The sequence below is a fragment of the Psammomys obesus genome, unplaced genomic scaffold (assembly GCF_907164565.1).
Source record: "Psammomys obesus unplaced genomic scaffold, mPsaObe1.curated_primary_1811, whole genome shotgun sequence".
NCBI lineage: Eukaryota > Metazoa > Chordata > Mammalia > Rodentia > Muridae > Psammomys > Psammomys obesus.
In genome coordinates this window covers 2,243,205-2,266,224 of record NW_026590707.1, presented here as the reverse complement: position 1 = coordinate 2,266,224, position 23,020 = coordinate 2,243,205, and the positions used below count along the sequence as shown (strand labels likewise).

The window sequence follows — 23,020 nt, the reverse complement described above, 5'->3', positions numbered from 1 at the left end:
AGGGCCAAGTAAAATATAAAGGCAGACCTATCAAAAGACAAAACCAAATTTAAACACTATCCACAAATCCAGCCCTTCAGAAAATACTAGAAGGAAAACTCCAACCCAATGAGGTTAACTACACCCAAGAAAACAAAGGAAATAAATAATTCTACACCATCAAAAACAAAAGAGAAACACACACACACACACACACACACACACACACACACCATAAAAATAACAGGAACTAACAATCATTGGTTATTAATGTCTCTCAACATCAATGGATTCAATTCCCCAATAAAAAGATATGGGCCAACAGAATGCTGAGGTCCTGGGATGGGTTGTTGGTATACTCGTCTTCTGATAGATATGAGAACGAAAAATAATTCATGAACATAATGGCATCAATAAGCTACCTTTAAATGATGACTTGAACATAATATTCTGAAATAGTCCACCTAATCTACAGTATAAAATGATAGGCTCTCTTCCACCACTATACTGTCCATTATGAAGAGGTGCTTAGCATTAAAACTGCTAATGCTAGAAAAGTGCTAAACTTAAAGTCTTTAATAAGTGGATGCATAGTTGGATTGAGTAGGCACCTTGGGATTTTCTAGCTGTGACTTTTCGATGGTTCAGTTGTAAAGGCAGCTGCTGCAGCCTTCTGGTCTGAGTCTGCTGAGGTAGATCACCAGGACCCGCATAGGAGGAGAGCACCAGCTCCTACAAGTTGTGTTTTGACCTGCATGTGCTGTGGCATGCAATACCAAGGCTTGGTTCTTACTTTTTAAAAAGTCTATACTTTTACACACAAATAAATGTGGGAGAGATTGCTATTTTAGTTTTCTGTGTGACAAAATGTGCTTGGCCTAAGGTTATTACTTGAATCAACAGTCTCATTTATAAAAAAAATAAATCTGTAATAAAAACTGACATAAATGTTTGCTTCTGTTATCATCTTGATAATCTTGAAAAATCTCAATTTTTACTTTAGAGTTATTTTTTGTAAGCTATGAAATGCTGGGTCTATGTCTAAAATGTAATACTTGTTGAATAAGTGATTTACATTGTATTTAAGATCCCATATTTAATTAGTGAAAGAAAAATAGCTCTCAAAAACTTTTATTTATTTAGTGATAGAAGAGTGGTGGGGAGAAAAAGAACAATATTTTTTGGTAAACGTTTTCATTTTTACCACTAGATTTTTTTTTGATTGTTTTTTTATTTGTAAGATTTTAATGTAAGCACATTATTCCATTTTCCCTTCCTCCAAGTTCTCCCTTATTCTTTTTCTTGGTCTCTCTTAAATTCATGTTTTTTTTTTTCATTAACTGTGACATGCAAATATGTTTACATGTACATATTTGGGAATGTACATACACATACATTCCTAAATGTAACCTGCTCAATCAGTATAATGTTATCTGCATGTGCCTTTTCAGGGCTGATGATTTGGTATTGAACATTTTCAAACGGGGCAATTTTAAACATGAGAAAGGATTTTTGTGTATCTAATCACATAGGCATCAAGTTTACCCAATTCCTCATGATACACAAGTTTCTAGTCAGGCAACACAGGGTCACAGCTTGAGTATTTGTGGTGTGTGTACAACAGGAATGTGTGGTGGTTAGAGGTTATTGTCAGGTTTCCTCAATTGATCTTCATTTTATCTTTTGAAACAGGGAGTTCATCAATTTGGCCAGACCCCAGATAGCCTTTGACTCCCCAGTGCTAGGATTACAGACCCAGATCAGCACTGTCTTACCTGTGCTGGAGAGTTGGAAACAAATAAATCCCTTAATTTATTTATTTGCACGGTAAGGACTTTAATGACTAAGCCATCTCCCCAGCCTCAGGATCACCAATATTTAATGGCTCAAAAAAAAGTGAAAATAGTCTCAAAGAAATATTGATTTTGTATATTTGATTTTACACTGTATTGTATTAAATTGTACACATCTAAGTGTTCCACAGTGAACAATGGCAATTTATATGGCACAAGATAAATTTATTAAACACCAAGTTTTAGAAATAAAGACAAGCTTTCCAGTCTTCCAGGGCTCCTTCTTCTTTTTTTTTTTTTTTTAAATAATTTAACTTCTATGTGCATTAGTGTAAAGGTGTCAGATCCCTTGGAATTGGCATTACAGACAGTTGTGGGCTGCCATGTGGGTGCTGGGAATTGAACCTAGGTCCTTCGGAAGAGCAGACAGTGCTCTTACCCACTGAGCCATCTCTCCAGCACCCCCCCTCCCCCAGTGTTCCCTCTTATCATCTCCAGCCTGTCAGGGTGTGGTGGGCAGTCTGAAATAACTGAATCTTGCGTTTCTCTTACACAGCAGTTTGCAAGTTGTGGTTTACTAACAGGTATTAACTGGTAGTTTTCTTTTGTCAATTATTCTAAAGGGCTAGTATGAGTAATTGCACATTTTCTAGAAATAAATAAATAGGTTATTAATGTTCTTCTTTTCATGCCTGCCTTAATGTTCGTAACAGAGAACTGCTTAAAACACAGGTTTCTAGGGCCTAACCCTAGAGAACTCGGATTTCTGACCAACTGTCAGCTTGTGCTTCTTGTGTACCATGGTGAACCTGTGAACTGGGTATAGAGCACTTGAACACAAAGGCCTTAATTTGTGATTCTCACTAAACACAACTCAGTTTATTAAGCATGAAATAAATTGCCCAAACCACTCTCCTGGCGAAGTTACTGTGTTAGCACTCATTAAGTCGGATCTGCCCTCATTTGGTTGCTGCGGCCTTCCATTTCTGGGCAACTAACTTGGAGGAATTTATTCACTGTCTTTTCTTTGCCACACTGCTGCAGTCTAGCCTGCCAAGAGAGCAAGGGTCGCCCCGCTGCTTCACTGTGGTTGTTATCTAAGGCAGGCGGCCCAGTGAAACAAACTCAGCAGGAGGTCTTGATAGGCAATTTGTGAGCCCCTATCTATATGCTCAAGCCTGACCCACTGCACTGGGCCAACGCTACCCAACGCCCAGTTGCCAGTGTTCCCCTCCAGCGAAAGGACAGTCTGTGTGAGCAGTGGGCGAGTTCGGACCCCCCCACCCTCGCGGCGAGCCCCGTGCCCGAGCCTTCGGTAGCTGCACCGCGGTAGCTCGGGGAAGAGTTCCGCCCGAGCCGGTCTCCACGGCAGCCGCCTTCCGAAGAGCTCGTGGCGGCAACTCGGCCACCCGGACCCCCGGCCGCGAAGATGTCCTCCAACGTCAGCTTGCTGCGCGAGACCTCCCGGCAGGTCGTTGCCGGAGCGTCTGCAGGTAAGGCGGCCAGCTCCCCGCGCTCGCGGCTCCTCCGCCGCGCCACCCGCAACGTCCCTAACACTCAGGCAGCAAACGGGCAAGCAGCCGGGGGGCGGCCGTGTCCTCTGTTTGGGGCAGTCCCCACCAGCCGCTCTGCTTGCAGGTTCCTGGTTTTCTCTGTTCCTAGGCTGAGAAGCTTCAAAGGACTCCTCCAGTCCCTGAAACTTACTGTCCCTGAAACTGTGACTTTGAGAAAGCTTCACAACCCCCCTCCTTTTCCCCTTCCTTTTAACAGCTCCAGTTTAGTCGTAAGTTTCTTAGCAATTCTCTTCTGAGCGCCAAGCTAGAAAGGGTGATAAAATTTGCCTTTCTTCACAGGGATTCTTAAGGTATACTCTGCTTCTTGGGGATACATGCACGCCATAAGTAGATATATAAAAATTAAGCACACATGCTAACACATATAAACATCTTTGATGTAATGGACTCATTAATTTGTGGAGAGGTATGATGGGGGAGAGGCTTTACAAAAAAAATCTGTTAAAACCAGCCTTGGAAATAATTACTATCAAATGCAGCAGAGAATGTTGTTTGTCATTAAGTTATGCGTACATACTTTAGGGATGTTTTAAAGCAAGTTGGTTGAAAATTTATTTTCATATATCATGATGCATTTTAATTTAATTAGCTTAGGTTGTGAAAATTTTATAACTAGCTATTTTAATGAATTATATTATGGTAACAATGATAAATAATATTAAGATTGACTGAAAGATGTCCAAGATATACTTTGATTAGTAACATTTATTTATTTTCAAACAAATTTGAACTTTTAAATAATGGACTTCAAATTTTGCTTCAAATTTTTGACTAGCAATATATCATGAACTAGCTGCATTTCAGGGGTACCATAAGCATTTAGATATGTCACATAATCAGCATACTTTCTTAAGATGATATAATTATGAAAATGAGGCATTTGTTTCTTACATGTATATATATGCTTCATCACAACTCTGTGATCCTGAGCAAAGAACAGTCATCTAGACCAGAGAAAAATGAAGTTGTTTAACATCTCAAGTTATGCCCAGTGACTTTCAGGGATCTCTTTTGGTTTGTATAATAATATGTATTAGGCACAGTTAAACACAAAGACTGGTTAAAAGTAGATCATATTCTAGTCCTATTTATGCTGACTATCCTTGCATAAGTATTTGGCACAGATGTATTGATGCCATCATATATAGTTATGTTAGTTATTTTTATAATGTTGTATTTGTTTCTCAGTTTCTCTCTTAACCCTGCTATCACCCAAATAGTTGAAATTCTATTATATTATTTGCTTATCAAGCTTTACACTACAATCCTGAGCAGTTTTAACCTATTCTTAACCCTCTGAGTCAGTCTGACTTCTCTGAGTGTAAATCCCAGAGATACTTGCACTTTATGGCTTTCCGGCTCAGCTGAATTTTGCCTCATCTCTCCTTGACCTCTGCCCCATGGCTGAATGCCCTACTTTCTCCTCCAGTTCCTCCTCTTATGCAGGCCAGGAAGTTCAGCCCCATTCTCTCCCCTGATTGGCTATAAGCTGCTTTATTGGCATATCAGGGGACAATTAGGGAGCAGTGTTTGCACACCACTGAAACAGGATATTCTCAGAACAGGGATTGCAACCAGAGATGGGGTGGGTACAGAAATCAGCATTGGAATTACAGAATAATCTTATGCCTGAATCCTTATTAATGTAAATGGAAAATAATCAGCTAATATAAATAAATGTTAAGCTAAATTTAAAAGGCTGGTTGGTTTATACAGTTTATATTGTTGAATTCTTGATAGGTAAGAAGGATAATTAATACTTTCAGCATCCTAAAGTCATATTTTTTTTACTTGACATTTAAAACATATTCATAAAAATTTAAATTTATTGAAACTCTAGTAATGTAGGCTGATCCTATTACATGTTCTAGAGCAAGGGCCAGAAAAAAAAAGTATATACAAGAGAGGTAGAATTTTTATAAAAATAAGATACAGTTGAATCTCTGATTACTGATGCTAACATCTGTCTCTTTCTGAGTATTATAATGATCTTCTGACTTTTAAAGTCAAAAAATATCTTCTAAAAGAATGTTCTTTTAAGGAAAAAAGTAAAGAAATGGGAGTGGCTTATCAGAAAGATACAAGTGTCTCCTGGCATTCAAGGTTTTGGTATCATTCTATGGAGAAACTGGAGCACTGAGGATAATACAGGATGTCATGTTTCTTCATCTCGTCTATGTCAGGTGGTCTGTCATCTTCAAGGCTGGAGAATAATGACTAACACTAGTACCACTGTATCCCTACTGAGTGTTACTGTGGTTTACCATGCTTCCAAACACATTTACTGTTAGGTCTTATCTAGGGTACCAACTACACAGGGAGCTAAGATCACCAAGTGGGAATTGAATTCCGGTCCTTTGGAAGATCTGAACCAGTGGATTATTTCTCTAGCCCTTATCATCCTTTTGACAAGGAGAACAGACTAATGTGCCATGCCAACTGCCTCATATGGAGATGTATAAGGCTGGGAGAGTGCCAACCCGACAGACATATTTCCCTATGTGATCTTAAAACCTGGAAATGTTTTGTTTCTCACAGTTAACTGTTACTTTGAGTTTTTCATTCTATGTGCTAGAATTTGGTTTCCAATAGCTTCCAAGTATTCATGCTCTTGAATGATCTTCCTGGACAGTGAGACAGAGACAGAATTCTAGGAATAGATTCAGAATTGCCCAGTGTTGATAAGAACCCAACTCTATCGATTAGCTATAGCAAATCCCCATTGGATGGGTGGCATATGTGGCTTGGCGGAATCTCAGAGGAAAGATAGAAAAACTAGACATGCCACGAAAGGGTTAATATGTGTATTTACAATATACTACAAGAGGGTTTGTGATATTTGCACTTAAAAGACTAAAGGTGTCATTAGCAGTTTGTCAACTTGCATCTACAGCTTAGTTTAAGGCTCGTAGTTATAGTTATATCTTGTAGTATAGCTAGATTTTGCTACTAATGGTAACTTTGTCCTGTGTGATAAAGGTTGTGTTCAAGCTAGTCAATATGCACTGGATCTTTAAAATATAAATTTTAGAGCTGGGCAGTGGTGGTGCACATGCCTTTAATCATAAAACGTGGGAGGCACAGGCAGGTGGATTTCTGTGTTTGAGGGCAGCCTGGTCTAGAGTGAGTTCCAGAACAGCTAGGACGACACAAAGAAAACCTGTCTCAAACAAACAACAACAAACAAACAACAAAACAAAACAAAAACAACAAAAACCCAATAATCATTTAATAATTTTAGTTTTAGGGATTGTGTGTGTTTGTTTGTGTGTGTGTGTATGTGTGTGTGTGAGTGTGTATTCACACACACACAGGAGAAGGTGTTTGATTTTCCAGATCTGGAGTTACAGGCCCTACATGGGTGCTTAGACCCAAAGTCTGGTCCTTTTCAAGATATTCTGAACTTCATCCGTCCAGCCAGTGTAATACATTTGTATAGAATAATCTGTGCTCTTAGACTTTCTGTCCTACACACATGGCCATTATCCTCAGCCTCTCATAGGACTTTCCTAGCTAAACCTCAGAACCTTTGGGCTGTCAGGTCTATGAGACATACCAATAAAGTGGACTCCTACGTTGTATTCACACTGAATTCTCTTTCGTGGCACCAACTATAAGGTCTTCCTCCTACTTCCTAAGATCTTATTTCTTTCTCTCCAAGTATGTAACTTTAAAGGCTTCCTAGACTTATTTCCCTCCATGGGCCACAAACATAACCATTCTTCCAGAGTGCGCTGATTTGTATTTCGAACCTCCTCCAGTGGGCAGCCTACCCCCAGGGATCCTGGAGGCATACTCTAGCTTCACATCTTTATCAATTAATTTATTTTACTTTGCCCCTTTTCCACAAGTACATTGCTTTTATTGAAACTATTATTTAAACCAATGTTCTTAGCTTCAAATAATAGCACAATGTTTAGGTGTGTGAGTCCTAGAAGTCAATAATGAGAACTCAAGGTCCAACATTGGAAAATGGATAAAGATGAGGGTTAGAAATCATTTTTGTTACTCAAGAAATCTGATGGCAACTGGGTGTGGTGACAGTCACCTTTAATCCTAACACTTAAGAGGCAGAGGCAGGCAATTCTGTTGAGTTCAGCCCAGCTTGGTGTATATAATGAGACTCTATCGAGAAAACCAAACAAGAAATATAGTGGTACCTGGAAATTTGTTTAAAATGTTGGACTTTTGGCTTCCAAGTATGACTATGCCAGAATCTACATTATATGTAGGCTTCAGGTTATTGGCTTATATTTTTATTTTGAAAGTGTACTGTGTTAGATCTTTGAGCAAAAGTGCTTCACAGAGTGGGAGGGCTCAAGCTATATAGCAGAGAGTAGAGAATAAAATGTTTTTAGTTTCACTGTGGATCAGCGTGTGCATGCAGGTTGGAAGAGAGTGAATTCTGCAGCCCTCATACTGTTGCCCCTCTGTTAGCTTGAAGACATATTTTTTGCCTTTCTTCCATACATTTCATTTGGTTTCTGCTAACTGAGCTGCTTGTACTTCAATTTCAATGCCTGGAATATGTTCTGCTTTTTTCTCTCTGTTGAAATATTAACCATTTCCCAAAGTCTGGCTTGAGAACATCCCCCACCCTCCCACCCCTTAGATATTTTGAAGCGTTCTCTCTAGATTCTTCCAGCTTTAACATTCTCATTAACATGCGAATAATGCAAATATTAAACGAGCTAACACCCATTGAATGTTAAATGCCTATCAGTTCTAGGCTAATGCCTTGTCTTAGTTCCACTACTGTTACTATTCACTACTATAACTTGAACAAAAACCATTTGGAGAGGAAAGGTTTTCTTTGGCTTACTCTTCCTTATTGCTGTTCATTACTGAAGGAAGTCGGACAGAAACTTAAACATGGCAGGAACTTGGAGGCAGGAGCTGATGCAGAGGCCATGAGGAGTGCTGTTTACTGGCTTGCTCCCCTGGCTTGTTCAGCTTGCTTTCTTATAGAACCCTGGACCCCTAGCCCAGGAGTGGGCTCACCCACAATAGGGTGGGCTCTCTAACATCAATTACTAATTAATAAAATGCTCTACAGGCTTATGGAGCATTTTCTCATTTGGGGTTCCCTCCTTTCAGATGACTCTAGCCTATGTTAACATAAAATTAGCCAGCAGATGCCCATTGAGTATTAATTGACAGTCAGTTCTATTCTTCACAGGAATTAATATCTTTAATCTTCTCATGGCTGTTCAAGGCAGACAACATAATTCCTACTCACAGAAGAAGGAGCAGACACACAGAGAGTAAATAACAGGAAATTAGGGATAGAGGAGGGACTTGGGGAATGTTACTCTCATTGCCAGATATTTTCAGAAGTGAGAGGGATCATGTGTGTCCTGTCTTACTTTCTGTAGCTCCTAGTAGTTTATATTTCTTAAAGAACTCTTTTCTACAAATACAGTTTTTTAAACATGTTCACTAAGTAATATTATTCTTATCTAGAGGGAACAAGATTCACTTATATCCAAAATAAAATCTTTATTTTAATGGCAATCCATCCAGGGCCTCCACATGCAGCTGGGCAAATTTTGGAATGAAAAGGGGCTCTGGATAAGGACCAAGTAGCCTATACCTAACATGGACTATCCTAAAGCACTTTCTCCTCTTCCTCCTCCTTTTTCTTTTCCTCCTCCTCCTTCTGTTGCTTAAAAATCTACCTGTGATTACCAGAAAGAATAACAACAACAATGACAGAATACCTCACACTGGTTTTGGCTTCTAATATCCTTAACCTCAAAACCCCATCCTTACATTGCTAAGTTCTAGGAGACTTTGTCATTCACATGGTCAGTTCCTATGGATCTAGAACCATGGATTCACTTCAGACAGTCCTCCTTCTCTTCTTCTTCTAGATGAAGATTTTTGTTTTCAGTTGTATGTTTTTCTAGATGTATTGTTTTCAGTTATGCATATGTGTGTGGTCTGTGTATGGGTATGTGCACTTGAAGGCCAGTCCCCTCTGAGGCCAGAGTCGTGGGATTTGCCAAAAGTGGGTTCTCAGGATGGAACCCAAGTCTTCTGCAAGAGTACTATGGTCTTTCAACTGCAGAGCCAACTTTCCAGTTCTGTCTCTTTATTTTCTTAGTGACTAATTTGTGCCCTTCTACATGTTCTGAAAGCCCCACCCCTTTTAAAAAATGTATTCTATGATCCTTTCAGGTCCACTCAGAAGCTTATTTACTCCAAACTCTCATGAAACTTTTACACCCAAATTCAGAATCTCCTGAATGCTCTGTTGAAGTCGCTCTGGTTTCCTGGGAGCTCTTTCTCCAGGACCTGTCAGGTGTTCTTGTAGTTTTGCCACTAGACTATACTCACAGAATCTCTTCCAAACCTGGAGTCCCTCTGCAATCTCTCAGAAACTTATTCTTCAAGTCTCCGAGTCCTACCCTTAATGCCTCCCTAGAGCTTATTTCTCTTTTTTATAGGTTAACTGTGCTAGTAGGACACAATTCACCAACATTTTTGTTCACTCTTACCTACCTCAGCCTCAGTCTGGTCCTTTGTGATTTGTAAGTATACACCCTATGTCTTCATCAATTTCTGTGTTCTACTTTGTCACCTCCCAAATGCCATCACTTTGGTTGAAATTAACTGATCAAATTATTCTGGAAAAAAAAGGGATTTCTAATTTTGTGTTAAACACAGTTCAAACACTTTGTGAATTGTAGTCTCATTATTGACTGTTAGCAAATGAGAGTGAAATGCAAACCTTCTGGAGAGAGGAAACTTGGGAATCATGGACAGGCTTCAAGAGATTAATCTGAGAGCAAATAAAATTATTTTTTTTCAGAATATAAACAATATTTATTTAATATTTCAACATTTTGTTTTCAATAAAACATAAAAGTTTTGTTTGTTATCTAGTTGTCTAAGCGTTTCCCTTTTTTTGATATTCTTTTTTTTATTTAATTTTATTTTTTTCTTATCAGTTACATTTTATTAACTCTGTATCCCAGCCGTGTCCTGCTCCCTCATTCCCTCCCAATCCCACCCTCCCTCCCTCATCTCCACCATGCCCCTTTCCAAGTCCACTGATAGGGGGGGACCTCCTCCCCATTCATCTGATCCTGTTTTATCAGGTATCTTCAGGGCTGGCTGCAAAGCCCTCCTCTGTGGCCTAACAGGACTGCTCCTCCCTTGGGGGGTGGGGAGGTCAAAGAGCCAGTCATTGAGTTCCTGTTAGAAATAGTCCTTGTTCCCCTCACTGTGGGAAACCAATTGGTTACTGAGCTACCACAGGCTACATCTGAGCAGAGGTTCTAGGTTATGTCCATACATGGTCCTTGGTTGAATGTCAGTCTCTGAAAAGACCCTGTGCCCAGGTATATTTGGTCCTTGTGGAGCTCCTATTCTTTCCCCATCATACTAACTCCCCTTCTTTCATATGATTCCCTGTACTCTGCTGAAGGTTTGGTCATGAGTCTTTGTATCTGCTTTGAAAACACTGCTAGTTAGAGTCTTTCAGATGCTCTCAGTAGACTCCTGTCATACATTCAATGCACATCCCATCTGTATTTCTAAACGAGGATTGAGCATCTTACCCCATGTCTGCTCTCTTGATTATCTTTTTTAGGTGTATAGATTTCATTATGTTTGTCATATCTTATAGGTCTATATAAGTGAGTATATACCGTGTTTGTCTTTCTCCTTCTGGGATATTTCACTCAGAATGATCTTTTCTAGATCCCACCATTTGCCTGCAAATTTCATGATTTCCTCCTTTTTGATTGCTGAGTAGTATTCCATTGTGTAAAAATACCACAATTTCTGTACCCATTCCTCCGTTGATGGACATCTGGGTTGTTTCCAGGTTCTGGCTATTACAAATAAAGCTGCTATAAACATGGTTGAGCAAAGATCCCTTTTGTGTACTTGAGCAAACTTTGGATATATACCTAGCAGTGGTATAGCTGGGTCTTGAGGAAGCACTATTCCTAATTGTCTTAGAAAGCGCCAGATAGATTTCCAGAGTGGTTGTATCAGTTTACATTCCCACCAGCAGTGGAGGAGGGTTCCCCTTTCTCCACAACCTCTCCAGCATGTGTTGTCCCTTGAGTTTTTCATTTTGGCCATTCTGATGGGTTTAGATGAAATCTCAGGGTTGTTTTGATTTGCATTTCCCTAATGGCTAATGAGGTTGAGCATTTCTTTAAGTGTTTCTCTGCCATTCGATAATCCTCTGTCAAGAATTCTCTGATTATCTCTGTTCCCCATTTTTTTTTAATTGGATTACTTGGTTTGCTGCTTTTCAGCTTCTTTAGTTCTTTGTATATACTCGATATTAGTCCTCTGTCAGATAAAGGGTTAGTGAAGATTCTTTCCCAATCTGTAGGCAGTCATTTTGTTTTGTTGATGGTGTCCTTTGCTTTACAGAAGCTTTTCAGTTTCATGAGGTCCCATTTATTAATTGTTGCTCTTAGAGCCTGTGTTGTTGGTGTTCTGTTCAGGAAGTTGTCTCCTGTGCCAAAGAGTTCTAGGCTGTGCCACACTTTTTCTTCTAACAGATTTAGAGTATCTGGTTTTATGTTGAGGTCTTTGATCCACTTGGACTTTAGTTTTGTGCAGGGTGATAAATATGGATCTATTTTCATTTTTCTGCATGTAGACATCCAGTTGGACCAGCACCATTTGTTGAAGATGCTGTCTTTTTTCTTGAATGGTTTTGGCTTCTTTGTCAAAAATCGAGTATTCATAGGTGTGTGGGTTTATTTCTTGGTCTTCTATGTGGTTCCACTGATCCTCCTTTCTGTTTTTATGCCAATACCATGCAGTTTTTATTACTATTGCTCTGTAGTACAATTTGAGATCGGGGATGGAGATACCTCCAGATGATCTGTTGTTGTACAGGATTGTTTTGGAGATTCTGGGTTTTTTGTTTCTCCATATGAAGCTGAGAATCTTTTTTTCAAGGTCTGTAAAGAATTGAGTTGGTATTTTGATGGGAATTGCATTGAATCTGTAGATTGCTTTTGGCAGGATGGCCATTTTCACAGTGTTAATCCTACCAATCCATGAGCACGGGAGATCTTTCCATCTTCTGAGATCTTCAATTTCTTTCTTCAAAGACTTGAAGTTTTTCTCAAACAGGTCTTTCACTTGCTTGGTTAGTGTCACCCCAAGGTACTTTATGTGGTTAGTGGCTATTGTGAAGGGTGTTGTTTCCCTAATTTCTTTCTCAGCCTTTTTGTCTTTGGTATACAGGAGGGCTTCTGATTTTTTTGAGTTGATTTTGTATCCTGCCACTTTGCTGAAGGTGTTTATCAGCTGGAGGAGTTCTCTGGTTGAATTTTTGGGGTCGCTCATGTATACTATCATATCATCTGCGAATAATGAAACTTTGAACTCTTCCTTTCCGATTTGTATCCCCTTGATCTCCTTTAGTTGTCTTATTGCTCTGGCTAGGACTTCAAGTACTATGTTGAAGAGGTAGGGAGAGAGTGGGCAGCCTTGTCTTGTCCCTGATTTCAGTGGGATTGATTTAAGTTTCTCTCCATTGAGTTTGATGTTGGCTATAGGCTTGCTGTATATTGCCTTTACTATGTTTAGATATGTGCCTTGTATCCCTGTTCTCTCCAAGACTTTAAACATGAATGGGTGTTGGACTTTGTCAAATGATTTTTCAGCATCTAAGGAGATGATTATGTGGTTTTTCTCCTTCAGTTTGTTTATGTGGTGGATTACATTGATGGATTTTCGTATGTTGAGCCACCCTTGCATGCCTGGGATGAAGCCTACTTGGTCATCGTGGATGATATCTTTGATGTGTTCTTGGATTCGGTTTGCAAGTATTTTATTGAGTATTTTTGCGACAATGTTCATAAGAGAGAGAGGTGTGAATTTTTTTTTTGTTGTTGGGTCTTTGTGTGGTTTAGGTATCAGGGTGACTGTCACTTCATAGAATGAGTTTGGTAATGTACCTTCTGTTTCTATTTTGTGGAATAGTTTGAGGAGAATTGGTGCCAGCACTTCTTTGAAGGTCTGGTAGAATTCCGCACTGAAACCATCTGGCCCAGGGCTTTTTTTGGAGGGGAGACTGTGAATGACTGCTTCAATATCCTTGGGGGATATAGGGCTATTCAGTCTTTCTACCTGATCTTGACTTAATGTTGGAAGATGGAATCTATCAAGAAAATTGTCCATTTCATTTAGGTTTTCAAATTTTGTGGCATATAGGCTTTTGTAGTATGACCTAATGATTGTTTGAATTTCCTCTGTGTCTGTAGTTATGTAACCCTTTTCGTTTCTGATTTTGCTGATTTGGTTAGATTCTCTCTGCTTTTTAGTTAGTTTGGCTAAGAGTTTGTCTATCTTGCTGATTTTCTCAAAGAACCAGCTCTTGGTTTCATTGATTCTTTGAATAGTTTTATTTGTTTCTAATTGATTGATTTCAGCCCTGAGTTTGATTATTTCCAGCCTTCTGCTCCTCTTGGGTGTATCTGCTTCTTTTTTTTCTAGGGTTTTCAGTTGGGCCATTAAGTTGTTTGATGTGATATTACGAATTTCTTCTTGCAGGCACTTAGTGCTATAAATTTTCCTCTGAGCACTGCTTTAAATGTGTCCCATAAATTTGGGTATGTTGTGTCTTCATTTTCATTGAATTCTAGGAAGTCTTAATTTCTTTCTTTATTTCTTCCTTAACCCAGCTGTCATTGAGTAACGAGTTGTTCAATTTCCATGTGCGTGTCGGCTTTTTGTTATTTCTGTTGTTAGATCCAGCTTTAGTCCGTGGTGGTCAGATAGAATACAAGAGATTATTTCAGTCTTTTTGTATCTGTTGAAGCTTGCTTTATGACCAACTGTATGGTCTATTTTGGAGAAGGTTCCATGTGGTGCTGAAAAGAAGGTATACTCTTTTGAGTTTGGATGAAAAGATCTGTAGACGTCTATTAGGTCCATTTGATTTAGGGATTCTGTAAGTGTTTTTATTTCCCTATTTGTTTTCTGTCTAGTTGATCTGTCCCTTGGTGAGAGTGGAGTGTTGAAGATTTTTCCTTTGATGAGAATATAGTGGCCCTCCTTATCTTTTTTGATTAACTTGGGTTGAAAGTCTATTTTATTAGATATTAGGATGACTACTCCAGCTTGTTTTCTGGAACCATTTGCTTGAAAAACATTTTTCCAGCCCTTTACTCTGAGGTAGTGTTTATCTTTGTTGCATAGGTGTGTTTCTTGGATGCAACAGAATGTTGGATCCTGTTTCCACAACCATTCTGTTAGTCTGTGTCTTTTAATTGGGGAGTTGAGTCCGTTGATGTTGATAGATACTAGTGACCAACAATTGTTACTTACTTTTGATGTGGGGTTGGTGGTGTCACTGTGTTTCATTGCTTGTATTCTTTTGATTTTTTTGTTGTGTAGTTATCTATTTCCTCTGTTTGCTTAGATGTAGTTGTTTTCTTTGGTTTGGAGTTTCCCTTCTAGTAACTTCTGTAGAGCTGGGTTACTATGTAGATATTGTTTAAATTTGGTTTTGTCTTGGAATATTTTGAATTCTCCGTCTATGTTGATTGAAAGTTTTGCTGGGTATAGTAGTCTGGGTTGGAATCTGTGGTCCCTTAAGGACTGCATGATTTCTGTCCAGGCCCTTCTGGCTTTCATAGTTTCTGTTGAGAAATCTGGTGTGATTCTGATAGGTCTACCTTCATATGTTACTTGGCCTTTTTCCCTTGCTGCTTTTAGAATTTTTTCTTTGTTTTGTAGGTTCAGTGTTTTGACTATGATGTGACATGAATAATTTCTTTTCTGGTCTAGTCTACTTGGTGTTCTGTAGGCCTCTTGTATGTTTATGGCCATCTCCTTTTTTAAGTTGGTAAAGTTTTCTTCTATAATTTTCTTGAAAATATTTTCCAGACCTTTGAGCCTGATGTCTTCTTTTTCTCCTACTCCTATTATTCTTAGATTTTGTCTTTTCATGGTGTCCTTGATTTCTTGGATATTTTGTGTTTGGAACTTTTCTGATTTTATTTTTTCTTTGAGAGATGTGTCAATTTCCACAAGTGTATCCTCAGCTCCTGAGTTTCTTTCTTCCATCTCTTGTATTCTCTTGGTGATGCTTACCTTTGTAGTTTCCGATCTTTTCTCTATGTTCTCCAGCTCCTGGTTTTTCTCTATTTGTGTTTTCTTTATTGATTCTAATTCTGTTTTCATGTCTTGCACTATTTCCTTCATCTGTTTGAATGTGGAGTCCTGCTTTTCAATGACAGCTTCTATTTTTTTGTCCGTTTACTCTCTATGTATTACTAATTGTGCCTCTACTTCTTTGGGTATAATTGGCTGTATTTCTATGAGAGCTTTGTTTATTTCTTCTTTATTTGCCTTTATTTGTGTGGGCATTCCTTTGAGAGCTTTGTGCATTTCTTCTTTGTTTGCCTCAATTTTTGTGGTCATTTCTCTGAGAGCTCGATTTGTTTCCTCTTGGTTCGTCTCGATTTCTTTGGCTATTTCTCTGAGGGCTTTGTTCATTTCATCTTTATGGGCCTCTAATAGCTGAAGAAACAGTTTTGAGGTCGTTTTCTTGTATATCTAGTAAATTGAAGTGTCCATTGTTTTGTGGGGTTGCTGGTGAGGTCATTATGTCCTGATTTTTGTTGGGAGTGTTCTTACGTTTGCCTCTAGCCATCTGGTTATTTATAACCCTCACTGTTTGTTTCTCGAGTTTATAGTTCGGGCTATGATCGTCTCTTTCTGTTTTCTGGACTGTTTTTTCAGGAAGATGAGAGAGGTTCTCTGGTTTGGGAGTATGCGTTGTGTTTTCAGTTTTGCCTAAGTAAGGAATGTGATGCTGGTGCTATTCGCATGCGCTTTTAGCAGGCGCAGTGTGCATTCGCGGATTCTTCTGGAGAGAGAAAACCTGGGAGTCATGGACAGGATTCAAGAGATTAATCTGAGAGCAAATAAAATTATTTCTTATTCTGAAAGGGAGAGAGCATGAGACTTCAACCAAAATGGTGAAAAGGTATAGAATAATTTACATTTTTAAAATTATAGAACTCTATGTAAATGTTTCTTTTTCATCATATTTTCTTTTTGAATCCCTATCATAGTGGTTTAAATACACTTAAGGTGATGCATTAATGGTACATATACTAGACGTCTTCTGGATTTTAATTTGTAGTAGGCAATAAAAGGGCTGGCATACCAGGGGGTAATCAATGTAAAATTTTGGATCAAGGAAATTTCCTATTTACAATGAGTACAAAAGGGGCACACATATGATTTGGATAAATGACACCTTTGGAAATTCGGAATTCAAGGAACTATAATTGTTTGATAATAAATAGCAGGTTGTAGTGAAACAGGTGAGCCCTTGTGACACATCAAAGGGAGACTGGAACCCATTATATGGATAATTAGGGAGGAAAAAAATCCCCCTTATTTTAACCACAGAAGAGGAAGCAACTCTATTGCTCAAATTAATTATAAAATACCTTTAAAGGGTGTGTGTGTTAATTAAAATGTAGTCTTCTATTTAGAAAAATCTAGTTTTCAAGAATATGAATTAAAGAACAAAACAGGAATTAAATAACTACATTTTAAAAATTTCTTCTTTTATTCTTATGAATGATGTTTTAAAATTTTGCTACTGTTACTATATGGGTACACACTTTAGTTGACATAAAATAACTTTCCCCGATGTTTTAGAAACAGGCTGCTAAGCCAGGCCTTCCTTACCACAGTAATTTAGAATATTAAAAACCCTGTTTCAGACGTAATGCAGTAGAGGTTGAGAAATGTTTGTGTGGTAAGGAGTAAATAACTCACAGAACATTCATTTATTCTTAGATTCAACTTCCAAAGAGAGAGCCACAGGTTGTAATAATTTTTAAGATTTATAACTGCAGTAGTACTTAGAACAATGCTTTGTTCCAACAACTTAGTAAATAATGTGAAAAATATCTTTAGGTCTAAAACTTTGTCACTTCTTGGCGAGAGGCTCACAATAGCAAGTCAATTTAATATTTCAGGACTTCAGATTGAGAAGAGATGTTATGAATCATTGCCAAATACCTTAAAAAACTTCTTATTACAATTTTACTTTTTATAATTGCATCTATGTATGTGTGTGGGCACATGAAGAATGGCATGCATGAGGTAATCAGATGACAACTTGCAGCATTGTCTATTATGTGAATCCAAAGGCTCAAACCAGCCTTGTCCTTCAGCCACTTGCTGGCCCATTTCAGGTATCTTTATGATTTGTGTAGTAATGTCTTTAAATGTAATTAATAAATGAGTGAATGAAAGGAATGGGATTATGAAACTGCTACAGGAATTTCTTGGAGGGTTAGACTGAATTTTATTTTCTTTGTAGTGGTGGTGTTTGAATCCAGGGCTTCGCACATGCTACGTGAGCACTCTTCCACTGAACTATATCCCTGGCTTTTAAATAAATTTTTCTTATCAATTTTCTTATCACTTTGCTTCTATTCTTATATTGGTATTATATCTAAGCTAGAAAAATTGTTATTTTTCAAGAAATTAGAATATCTACATTGTTGTAGTATCGTTTATTACCCGAATCTTGATATGATCATGATTTCATGCCTTATAAATATTCTTTAAAATCTATGTATTTTGGTTGCTATCTAGAGGCTTATATCAGCTAGCTAATGCTGCCAAAACAATGGCACAAGAAGTTTACTTTTTCACTATGCTTGGGGCTGTAAGTCCAAAATCAAGGTTGCTAAAGGAGAATGTGTGCTGCGCTTAGTTTTCTGTGGTCCTTGGTAGGTTTAGCTGTAGATATGTTAGTCCACTGTTTGGATCCATCCTCACATGTCAGTTTTTTTTTAAACACCAATCTCTGTGTTTACGTCCAGATTTCCCAGAGTTCTTATAAATTCCACTCTAGCTAGTTCCGTATGTCCTTATTTTAATCTGTAAAGATTTATCCACAAAAACTGCATTTTCAAATAAGGCCACATTAACTGATGCCAAGGATTAGCATGTAAACACATCTTCCCCCTCCCCCTCCTGTGTATGTACATATGCATGTATGTGTGGTGTATGCACACATGGTGTGGGTACAATCAGCCCTTTGTCAGAGTTTGACACCAGTGTCTCCTTTGGCTTCTCCACCTTAGTGTTTGAGACAGGGTCTCTCTCTGAACCTGGTGGCCATTTTGGCCGATGGTCAGTGGCTCTCTCCCCTTCCCAATGCTGGGGTTACAGACAAAGTACCCTGCCACACAAGGATTTCTCTTTGATGCTCGGAATCCCAACTCAGGTTCTCATGTTTGCTCAGCATCCACTGAGCCGACTCTCTAGCCCCTAGGTATACCTTGTTCAGGGATATGGATGAATTCATAACTTTCTTTATATTGTGTTCTTCAATTTCTTATCTCATAGGTTTTATGGTCTTTTTTTTCTTCTCCAAAATTCCCTCACTTGGTATTCAACTTATTACAATTGGTGTATCTATTTTTCCTCTTTTTGCTGAAAAATTTACCTGGAAAATTTCACTCTCATAGTTGTAGAATTTCATATCTTTTATAATTTTTTTCATGGGGTTGTTCTTGTGGTTCATTTCCAACCCTCTTCCTGTTTGTTCATTCATTCGTTTTGTCAGGCTCTCTCCATCTGTAGCTGGGGCTGTCTTGCATTTCACTGTGAACCAGGCTGGCCTTGAGTCTGCATCAGGTAGGCTCCATCTCCAGAGCGTAGGCTTTGTCTACTACACCCAGCTTCTGAGTTCTTCCCTGTCTCCTTTGCTGACTATCCAGGCTTGTCTGTTATCTTCCTGACCAAGGTCATCTGTTCTCTGGCTGACTTGTAAGTAACTGTTTGCAGTGACTCCCAGGTCTGTATCTGCAACTTCTTTGTCCCTTGAAGAGACACATTTCTTTTATTTTTAAATAATATAATATCAATTCCTTTAGAAATTCATGCATGCATACAATGTATTTTCAACTTCTCCCCCTCCCTGCTTTTCCCAAATCACCCTCTGCTTCCTAGCCACTCCCACCTCTTGTCTTCCTTTTAAAAAATGACCTACTGAGTGTTGGCCATGAACTCATGAAAACTGACCACAGCCTCAAAGAATAATGTCTTTTCCTTCTCCAGAGGCTATCTGCTATTCAGGGCTTCTCAGCTAGGCGTGGGGCTGATAAGCCACTCCCATCCATGATGTAATTTTGCAGAGTCACATTGCTATTGCATGCAGTAGAAATTACATGGAGTTGATAGTTGGGTTCTAGTGATTTTCAGAGACAGACTAGAAACATATTTTGCAATTTCATCTCAAGTGCTATTTTCCCTTTGTTGTATAGTTGTCCACATTGCTATTTTGATTTCATATGCCGTCTTTTTTGTCAACTGAAGAAATCATAAATAGACTTTCTTGAGAGTTTACTTAGGTCGGGTAGATATTCTGTAGTTATCATAGTCAATAAAAATGATAAAATCAATAAGAACTGATGAGACAAACCTTATCTTCTTGAGTGCTGATAACATTCACAGTATTCAAAGTATTCACTTTTTTTCAAAGTATTCATGTTTTTCTCAACATTTGAAGTATTTTACTTTGCTTAAATCACCTGTATTAATTTGTGATTTCTTAAAGACGAGGAAAGTAAATCTCAGAGAAATTAAGTTGCTTGTTCAAGATTATTGATTCTGCTCTCTTTCTCTCTCTCTCTTTATTTTTGTTTTTCAAAACTTGAGCTCTCAGCCACTACTCTACAGTGCTTAGGGTGCAGCATGTGAGATTATGTAACCAGCTCATGTATATCATTGCCTTTTTACTCCTGGGTTAAGAATCCATAGCTGCTTTGGGAAGTTGAGTATTGATGTCCAAACGGAACCTTACAGGATCATTAAATATCAGTCCTAGCTCAGGTGTGAGATTCTTGCACAGCAGGGATCTCAACATGAATAGGCATTTCTTTTCCATCATCCTTTACTAAATATGCTCAGTTAAGACTATCCTAAGCCTTAGTTACCATATGTTGTTAATGGAACCCTTCTCCAACCAAGTAAGACACACGAATGCCTCACTGATGTAAGGCATTCCACAGAACACACTGGAACTTATCTTTGAAAAAGAAAAGTTTTTTGTTTGTTTGTTTGTTTGTTTTTGAGACAGGGTTTTTCTGTGTAGCCTTGGTTGTCCTGGATTTGCTTTGTAGACTGGGCTGGCTTTGAACTCTCAGAGATCTGCCTGCCTCTGCCTCCCCAAGAGCTGGGAATACACCACTGCACCCAGCAGAAGGAAAACATTGTAAGTTTTTGGAAGTGGGTGTATCTTCAACCTTTTTTTCTGAATACGAGTAGCCTGTTTGGATTAGATACAAGAGTGATTTGACTTAGTGTACATAAAAACTATAGTAATGTATAGTAAATGCATGACTTATTTTTCTGTGTATTTTAACAGAATTAAATGACATCTACAGTGAAATTTAGCCCCAGAAAGAGTTTTTTTTTTTTTTTTTTTGTCATCTTTTCTTCACATGGAAAGCTAGGTAACACAGGTAATCTTTATTACTCATTATTATTTTTACTACTACTGGAAATTATTGATTATATGTTACATATATCTTCTAGGCGCAAATATTACTCTTTTCAACTTTTCTTCTATTACCTTCAAATCCCAAAATTTATGATCAATATGGTAGGAGCATGAGAGATTCTTCAGTGATTAAGAGTGTGTCTGGCTTATGACAGTTTAGATGAGAATGTCTCCCATGGGCTGATGTATTTGAGCTCTGAGTCCCCAGTTGATGGTGTTGTCTGGGGCATTCTAGGGGATGCATCCTTGATGAGGAAGGACACTACTTGGCAGAGGCTTTGGAGTTTCAAAGCCTCTTGCTCTTTGTATTGTTGTCCCTCTTTCTGTTTCTTGCTTGTGTCCAGAAAGAGTTTTCTAAGTGAATGCACTGGGGTGAGGAAGATGCCATCATGCCAATGTTTCTTCAGTAGTTACCAGTATTTATGGACTACAAAGAGTGTAACGATTGTAGAAAAGTATTGAGTTTCTTTTCTGTTGCTGTTGTTGTTTTGGAAAATTATTGTAGAGAAACATTAAAGCACTTTGTAATGACTTAGTATTATCTTCAGAGATTTGAGGGTGAACAGGGTTCACGTTGAGCTTCCTACTAGGGCTAGTATCAATCCAAACTAACCCTTCTTTACTTAGACAGACCTGTAGATGGCGCTGTCTTCCTATAACTTAGGTGAATTGCTTGAAAAAAGACCCTGTAGATAGACCTTAGATCTAGAGATGCTCAACTTCTAACCAGACTGAACCATCACAAAGCATTTGGTAAAGATTCCTCAGATGCCCTGAACAGAACCTGGACGTTTCTATAGTTAAAAAATACAGAAGTCTATACTTTAGAATTAAAACTTTATTTACTTAAAATTAAACTATGACTTTCAATTATGTATGAGAAAATAGGCTAGATATATTAATAGAGAAGGATAAAAAAAACTATTTCTATTTGTTATAAGATTGATTTTTTAAATAATATTCTTTTTGTTTGGGACTTACAGTCCTGAGTCAAACAAAAATTGATGGTCAATTTGGATAACTATGATATTGGTTGTTTATAAGATGTTATAGGTCACTTGAAACTGCTAGATTCTGTAGTCTGGTTCTTCGAGACTATTAAGGCTAGAGTGTGTATTTCAGTAACAGTAAATTCTAAACTTCCGTCAGCAAGAGTGGATATACCAAGTACACAGCTGTGTTATTCTTGTATCTGAGTCAGCCATTGAGAATGTTGTTCTTTGTTTTAATGCAGTGGCATTTAACACAAGAAATTGGAGAGATGTGTCAAAAAACATATTGTCCTTACATATAAATTTCAAGCACACACACAAAAATTAGTTTGCTCCGTACCAGCAAATTTGGTTTGTTAATAGGAAATACTGAATGTTGGATTCTGTGAACACACTTTTAGCCACATGATGGCAGTACAACTTTCTTATGGCTTCAAAAAATGCTTTTTAGTTTAATGATTATAAAATTAAATTTTTTCATCTCTTCTTAGTGAGAAATGTGTGCAGGTGAGGAATTTCAGGATAGCTGTACTGAGGATAAATACTGAAAATGTTTAATATAAGAAGTAGAAGAGACTGGTTAGTGATTGATTTTTATTTATGTTTTTATGAAGCAGTTTTTTTTCTTGTTCTAATTTTTTAATTTTTATTTTTTAATATTAGTTACAGTTTGTTAACTTTGTATCCCTGCTTTATCCCACTTCCTCTTTCCCTCCCAATCCCACCCTCCTACACTCATCTCCTCCCTGCCCCTTTCCAAGTCTACTGATAAAGGAGAACCTCCTCCCCTTCCATCTGATACTGGTTTATCAGGTGTCTTCAGGCCTGGCTACAAAGTCCTCCTCTGTGGCCTAGCAGGACTGCTTATGAAGCAGTTTTTAGTTGCAGTAAGAAATCCTACTCTTTAAGATTTAGAGAGTGGTGATGGCAGAGTGGTAAGTACATGGGCAGCTTTCCCCCAGACAGCACTAAGCTTTCACAGTGTTTGCTGATAAGCCTCCACTCCCTTCTGTTTGGGATTAGATGCTCAACTGAGTGGACAGGAAAATATAAGGACAAAACTGGAGACACTAGCATCTAAATTTAAAAATTAAAATAAAGGCAAATGCTGTCTTTAATGTCTATGTGGTTCTTGTTGGATTTACATCATCC

At 38.2% G+C, this 23,020-nt stretch overlaps 1 protein-coding gene across 3 annotated transcripts in view; it reads left to right on the top strand.

Annotated features, from left to right (window-relative positions):
- The first annotated feature begins 2,884 nt into the window (after positions 1-2,884).
- The window catches only part of Slc25a21 (solute carrier family 25 member 21), a 532,806-nt gene continuing 512,670 nt past the window's right edge, over positions 2,885-23,020 (top strand). For all 3 annotated transcript variants that reach the window (XM_055608702.1, XM_055608703.1, XM_055608701.1), the window contains exon 1: positions 2,885-3,265. In XM_055608702.1, coding sequence (XP_055464677.1) covers positions 3,202-3,265 — 64 coding nt within the window. In that variant the 5' untranslated portion in view covers positions 2,885-3,201. The remainder of the gene's footprint in view (positions 3,266-23,020) is intronic.